This window comes from Cervus canadensis, chromosome 3, assembly GCF_019320065.1.
Source record: "Cervus canadensis isolate Bull #8, Minnesota chromosome 3, ASM1932006v1, whole genome shotgun sequence".
Classification (NCBI taxonomy): domain Eukaryota; kingdom Metazoa; phylum Chordata; class Mammalia; order Artiodactyla; family Cervidae; genus Cervus; species Cervus canadensis.
In genome coordinates, this window is record NC_057388.1 from 112852259 (window position 1) to 112859989 (window position 7731).

General features: G+C 52.0%; 1 protein-coding gene across 1 annotated transcript; it reads right to left on the minus strand.

Annotated features, from left to right (window-relative positions):
• Positions 1-938: 938 nt before the first annotated feature.
• LOC122437921 (GTPase IMAP family member 6-like) lies at positions 939-7379 on the minus strand. Its single transcript, XM_043462393.1, is given in 6 exon segments — positions 939-2670; positions 4977-5049; positions 6693-6721; positions 6724-6783; positions 6786-6884; positions 7343-7379. Coding segments are annotated over 6 exon segments (1077 nt in total). The 3' UTR covers positions 939-1891.
• Positions 7380-7731: the final 352 nt, after the last annotated feature.

Genomic DNA, 7731 nt, shown 5'->3' on the forward strand with positions numbered 1-7731 from the left:
GACCTCTTTCTTTCTGGTACACAGACCATGGGATTTCCAGAATAAACCGACAATGCCTGCCTGTTCTCTGATGCTCAGGGAGCGATGGTGTGAAGCAACAACTCCCCCTCCTTCTGAAATGTCCTGGGAGGGATTTTCCTTGACTTTTAGTAACAAAGGAGAGAAAACTCCATATTCCATATAATTTTAAGCAGTTCCTTTAGAATTTTTAATGAATGACATGTTTTGAGTGACTTGCTATTTGCCATTTAGAGACTTGATGCTTGTCAGTGACAGTGCCTGTCATTTGGCAATACTTGTATTCTCTAGGATGAGATCAATTAAGCCAACAGGGTTAAAACAAAAGTACCTAAGTTAAAGATATGTATCTTCTTATCTTAAAGGAAATGCAGATAATTTTAACTGTTAATTCAGTGGCTATGAAGCAATGGGTCTATTCACCTAGAAACAAAATGACCTTATTTCACTTATGCTTGAGGAATTACAGATTCTCCCAGTTTTTTGTTGCTTTTTTTTTTTTATGTTTCAGATTTTAATGTGACTTTAAATTTGTTCTTTTCACATTGTGTAAATTTAAGGTGTGCTGAGTGTTACTTTGGTAGACTGGTATATCATAGTTGGTTGTCATTTTAACAATCTTTAGCACATCACACACTTATAATACAATATTATTTCTACATTCAATCTACTGTACTTTAGACCTCTATGGCTTTTTAGTGCTTGTGACAAGTTTGTGCCTAAAACACCATCAATCTTATCCCCTGTGCCTCCACTTCTTGGTAACCACCATTCTCTTCCTTTTTTAAACAGGTTTGACTTTTTAGATTCCACATATTACACAGTACTTGTCCTTCTCTGTCTGACTTATCTTGCTTCCAATTCTCCCAAAGTCAGTACATAGACATAAGACAATTCCAACTGGAATAACAACAATGTTCTTTTTAGAAAACTCAACAAGTAATTTTAATTTTTACACTGAAGGATAAATGCCTGAATATAACAAAAGAAATACAAAAATGGTGACTGGGGAGGAAATCGGGAGTGGGGGGGAGAGTTCATATTACAATCAAAGCCACAAAAATCAAGTCAATACTTTATTCATATAGGAGTTGAGAAGATGGAAGACAAGAAGAGGCAAAAATTCTCACAGAAATCATAGGGAATATGAAAATTTAACATACGATAACTGCTATGTTTCAGTTCAGCAGGAGATGGATCACCTACTTAGTAAGCAGTCTGACACAAAGGCTATCTTAAGCACACTCCGATGTGTCTGCCCGTTTCCTGAGCAGACCTGGCCCCTGGACACACCTGCCCTGCCCTGCTCCATCCCATGGGGCTCCCTTGCTGCGGGTGGTGGCCTCTCTCAAGAGCGAATCAAGAGCAGCTCCTTGCGGCCCTCCCCCGTTTCTAGTTGCCTTCTCCTCCCCAGCCCAGAGCCTGTCCTGCCCCACATGGCGCTGGGCCCTAAAAGCCATCGTGCCTGCCCTCTTAACGGGCAAGGACACAGCCCAAGAGACGCCGAGTTGCCCGGTCCACATTCCACGCTGATCTGCATCGCGTTATAAGCCGAGCCTCCAGTGGCCGGGGTGCTGCCAGGGTTCCAAGGCAGAAAGGAGCACAGGCCCGCCTCAGGAGGCTTGGCTTCTCTCAGAGTTCTGTTGCAGAGAGGGAACGCCAGAGACACGTGAGGATGGGCGCGGGGCGCAGAGCAGGAGGGCCCCTGTGTTCTGGAAGGTGTGATGAAGGAGCTGAGAACTCAGGAGCCCACCCACCTCCTCCCGCCTGACCAGACGCTGGCCTGGAGCCAGGAGGGGGCAGGGACCCCTGGGATGGACCCGCAAGTGAGGGGCCTGGGAGCCGGAGGCAGGAAGCCGCGGAGGCCTGTGCCTCAGATGGGCGCGCTCGGCGGGAGCTGGCCTCCAGCTTGCTCGGGCTCCTTCAGGATGAGGCACAGGCCCCGCAGCCAGGCCTGGTCCCCGCGCCCCTCCTCGGCGCCGGGCCGCCAGAGGCCCCAGCTCTCCCGGGGCGCGGCGCGGGGGTGAGGGGCAGCCGGGAGGCTGTAGGCGCGGCCCTCGTGCTCCCACAGGACCCCCTCGACGTGCAGCATGAGCTCCCTCAGCTGGGCCTCCAGCTCGGCTCCGTCCCCCTTGTTGTTGAAGCCGCAGTGTCGCCGCGCGCAGACCACGTCCAGCTTGGCCAGCGCTCGGTTGTCGGTCTCCCGCAGGAATGTCCCCAGCGAGCCGCCGTCCAGGTCTTCGTTCCGCGTGAACACCAGGACGGTGCGGGCCAGGATGCCCGCCCCGAACACCTCCTCGAGGCGCCTGGCCACCTGCTGGTCCTCCTCGGTGAACCGGCCGAGCTGTGTCACCAGGAGCACCGCGTGCGGCTCCGGCGGGGAGTGGGGGCCGGCCTCGCCAACGCCCTGAGCGGTCCCCTGCGGCGCGGCCCAGCGGGACAGGATGTCCGGGGTGTCGACGACCTGTAGCTCCCTCCCCGCCCACGCGCGGCGCCCCTGCTGGAAGGCCTGGGTCACCGGGCGAGCGCTGAGCTTGGACTCGAACACTCTCCTCCCGAGGATGCTGTTTCCCGTGGCGCTTTTCCCGCTCCCGGATTTTCCCACCAGGATGAGCCTCAGCGTCTGCGGGGTCCCTTCATCCCCGCGCTGCCCTGGAAGCATCAAGAGAAGGTGGGGGGGCCGCGGTTAGAGCCCGACCCCCGCTTTAGCCTCCCCCGGGGGCAGATGGTCCGGGTCGGGGCAGGACAAAGGAAGACCAGCGTCTGCATCTGAGATATGCCCTAGGTTCATATGCTTTCCTTCCTTTTCTCCTTTGTTAACTTTTGGGGAAAACATTAAGGTAGAAAGTACATAACATAAATGTACCATTTGAACCATGTTTAGGTGTAGCCTTCAGTACATTCACATTCCTGGGCAGTCATCACTTGGGCATCTCAAGAACTTTCCATCTTCCCGAATGACACCCTGTGCCCATTAAACACTAACTCCCCATCCTTCCTCCCCCAACACATGACATCCACTGCTCTTTCTGTCTCCATGTGTTTGACTGTTCTAAGGACCTCACGTTACTGGAATCAGGCAATTTTTGCCCTACTGTGTCTGGCTTTGCATAATGTGTTCAAGGTTCATTCATGTTGGAGCAAGTGTCATAACTGCCTTCCTTTTTAAGGCTGAGTAATATTCCACTGTAGGTGTAGGTGTATATATGAATCCATATTCATATATATATGGATATGGGAGGTTGTTTTCATTTTTTGCTATTGTGAATAATGCTGCTATCCACCTCAGTGCACATATATTCACCATCTGTTTCAACTCTATGGGGTATATTCCCCAGTAGTGGAATTGTGGGATCATATGGCAGAACACCACATTTTATGCTTCTGTTTTGAAACTTCTTCTCGGGCCACCTATTCCCAGCAGGTGGGATCATCCCCTCATGAACTGGAAGCCTGAGCTTCCTCGAGCCCCTGTGGTTGGAGACCCTTCCCAGGAAGAGGGTGAAGTTGGAAGCACACGGCCTCTGTGTCCATCCTCTCCCTGCCATGATCGAACACGCCACATTACCTTCACTTTTCCCAACAAGGAGTGTTGTGAGGGTGGGGTCCTTTCAGCCAGACCCCCAGCTCCACAGCACAACTCACACTGGGGTCCCAGTCCTAAGCTCCACTGTTGAAGTTTGGGCTGGACACCCTCACCCAGGAGAATATCAGAACCATCAGCTGTGAGTAGATGTTTCATGTCCATCTAATACTGAGGACCCCACGTCGAGATTTTAGAAATGACCACAGCTGGAGGGCATGAAGGGAATTCCCTTCTCCTGGCCTTACAGGTCCCAGGGCCCACAGCACACAGAGAAGCACCAAACCCTAGCTGATTTCCAGCCTGTTCCCAGGGAAGACATTGCTGTGTCTCAGTGCAGAGCCCTCAGCCTCTTGAGGCCAGGCCTGGCACCATCTTCTTCCATCTCTCCCCAGCAGGGCTGTGTTTCTCCTGCCTTTCTGCCTTGGTGGACTGACCCACCCACCAACTCTGACTGGAAGATACTGCCTCCCTCCAGCTTCTGCAGGTGACCTGGAAATGACTGGGAGTTCCCCAGAAGCAGGGAAGGGCTGTGTCTATCTGTACTCAAATGCAAAGCTGGAGGAAGATAGTGGTTTCCCATCTGGGCAAGTCTGGAGACACTCATGCCACGCCTTTGGACTTAAAAGCCAAATACATTGAGCATGGAAGAGGAATTTTAAAGTAATACTTAACCCTGATTGCTGCAAAAAGGGTAAATCAGGTGTGAACACTGGGATTGTCGCTTTCCTATGCAGCTTAATATTATGGGTTTCTCCCAATGGCTCAGGCCACTAAAGTTTTTCAAATAAAAACATAGGTGCATGGAACTGCATAAAAAATTGCTAATCAATTCCTTTATCCGGGAAAGTGATGGATTTCCAGCATTCCTAAATTCCTGTCTCCCCAGGTTAGATGGAAAGTTGAGCCCATGAAAGTGAAGCCCCTGACCCTGATGAAACAGATTTTGGGGGGAGGGAGCCCCTTGGGAAGACAGAGTCCAGACCTGCAGGCCCTTGATTGCATGCTATGTGTTCACTAGTGCTTTGCAGCCCCCATGGTCCTGAGAGTCTCACAGCAGAGCCAGGGCGACACCCACCAGGGGCCTGGGGCGAATCGTCTGTCGCACCCACGAACCCATCCTTCCTGACACTCAGTGAAGGGGCAGTGGCTGTGGTCTGTCACCCGCTTTGACCCACAGCACCATCAGGGGCCCTTCCCTTCAGTTTGGCTGGGGTGAAGGGAGGCCCAACCCAAACGCCCTGTGATGGCCACCCCAGTGGGCGAGTCTCTGACAGAGGGACTCCCGCTGCCCCTCCCAGCACACCTCCTGCCCCTCAGGCCCCGGCCCCGCCTCTCTCAAGTCCATGTTGTTTTCTTTTACCTCCAGACCCACCTGGAAAAGGATCCTGGGATGCGCCTTCTTCAGGTTCCTCCAGGAGAAGGATTTCGAATTCTTCTTCCTCCATCTAGAAAGAAACCATAATGTATCTACCGATGTTTCCCCTGAGCTTTCAGGGGCTCCTGACTTTTGCCTTTCTCTAACCCATGGAAGCTGTTTGCATCGGTTTGTTGGCATGGGACAGAGTGAGGGGGCATCTGAGACACCCGCTACCTCCTTTAGGGACCCTGTTTCCCCCTTCCTTCCCCTGCACTGGTCTCCATTTGGGAGGGGGAATTCTGTGATGGGCATAAATGACCAGAGACGCTTCCTGACAGACACTGTCCTGGGAGCAGTGGCCAGGGTGCCAGGTGGATGTGAGCAGGACGTTGCTGGAGGGCCTGGTGAGGGGCTCATGGGGCCGGAACGATCTGTGGGGGGAGCCTGGCAGTGGGGGCCACAGAGGCTGAGCGCTGGGGGGTGAGGAGGGCAGCAGACACGCACAGGCTCCCTCTCCACGTGTGGTCCAGTCCTGCCGGGAGCCCCGGGTCCGCGGTGCTCAGCTCCAGGCCACCGACTCTGGTGGTCACGCTGCTGGGGCCTCCGTGTCCCCAGAGATGTGGATGCTGAGTCCAAACTACATATTCCTGAGATCTTGTCCCCCTGGAAGATTCCAGGACATTTTACTACATTTTCTAGAGCAATTCCCAGTCCTCTTTGCCAAGGAGGGCATTGTCGCCCACCAGGAACTCCTGTCACCCACTCTCAGGCTCAGAGAGCTGACTGCCCAGCCCCCGGCTGCCTCACCCGAAACCCTGCCCAACAGAGTATCACCACACGTGTGCCACGTGCCACAGTGTTTGTCTCAACATGGAGCAGATCTGTCACCTTGTGAGGTTTCCCAGGAGAAAAGTGAGACTCAGAGCGTCCTGCCCGAGGTTAAGCAGGGAGCTCCAGGCAGAGCCCAAAGGCTGCAAGGTCCTCCTGACTCCCCTGGCTCCTCCCATTGCTCCTGAAACAGGGCCACACACACATACACACAGACACACTCACACACACTCACAAACATACAAACAAAATATACAAACACAACACAAAGACTACTCACACACATACAAACATACAAACAAAATATACAAACACAACACAAAGACTACTCACACACACTCACAAACATACAAACAAAATATACACACAAACCACAACACATTCACTACCTACACACATACACATACAAAAGTACAAACATAGCACACACATACAACACACATGAACACACACTCACAAACATATGAACATACATGCACAGCACACAAACACAAACATAAGACACAGACACCACTCACACACGTATATTCACAACACAGACATACAAAGATATACACACACAACACACCACTCACACACACACACAAACACGCATAGAAATATACATACAACACATACAAACATAACACACACGGAAAATACACATATATTCATCTATGCACAAATAGACACACACAACACACAGATACACACCAACACAACACACACACGTATACATACAAACACACATGCAAACACACATACACACCAACATAACACACACATATTCATACACATACACACACACACACTGTGCACAGCACCCCCACGACACGCTCTCAAGCCCAGCACACACGCACACACACACACACACACACACACACACACACACACACAGGCACGCTCACCAGGCCTTGGACTCACCGCCCCACCGTCCGCGGGGCAGGAGGAACGCCATGTCTGGCGTCTCCGGGGGCCGTGCGCTCGCCTGAACGCTCTGTGTCTCCTCTGAGTATAACACACCGCAGGCTGAATGGAGGACGTCAGTGACACTGCCCCAGACGTACGCACACAGAGGACATGGCGGGTGTGTTTTCAGTAATACGTGACCCGGATCTCAGCTCAAGAACTGCTTTTAAGAGCGCAGCCGTCATCCTTGAGAAGAGGGAAGAGGAAGTGGCGGAGCCCCCCCCCCCCCCCGGCCAGGCCCCTGAGGCAGAAAGCTCTGAGGGCTGCGCTTGTCTGCAGGCCTGTTGGCGACCCCCTCCAGTGTTCTCACCTGGAAAACCCCAGCACAGAGGAGCCCGCAGGCTGCAGTCCATGGGGTCGCAGGTGTGGGACACAACTGAGTGACTTCACTGGTAACATCGACAGGGGAAACAGGAACACGACTGTTGTTATTACTTTTATCCTGCATTAGGACAAGTGGAACTCAGAGGCTTAAACCAAAGCAGCAGATCTTTCAGAAAACGTGCTGCCAGCAGACAGATTTTTTACTGATTTCCTCCCTTTCTGAGAATTCCCCTTCCTGCAGACATCCTCTGTCTTCTCCATCATGACACATACTCCCTGACTCTCTCCCTCCCCCAGCTCCTCCTTCAGCCGCTCCATTGGCTCCAGGGTTGCCAGTTTACTGACCCTAGATCCCGAGACTTGTCACCTCCATAATCCCATGAGCCCCACACCAGTCAATTCTTTACAATTAGTGTCTCTCAATATTTGTGTATATCCACACACATTCTGTGCCTGAACATTCCAAGATCTGTGTCACATCAGAGTCTGGGTCTAAGCTTTGCTTTCTGTGTTTTCTCCTGCCTTTAGCACATCCTGCAATGTTGTTGAAAGTCTGACATGATAATATCTGATATGAGGAATTAAGGTGAATAAGCCTGTGGTGTGAGATTTTATGTTGACCTGGCTGGGAGCTGGGCTGTGTTTAATGTCTGCTGGAGCTTCATTCTCC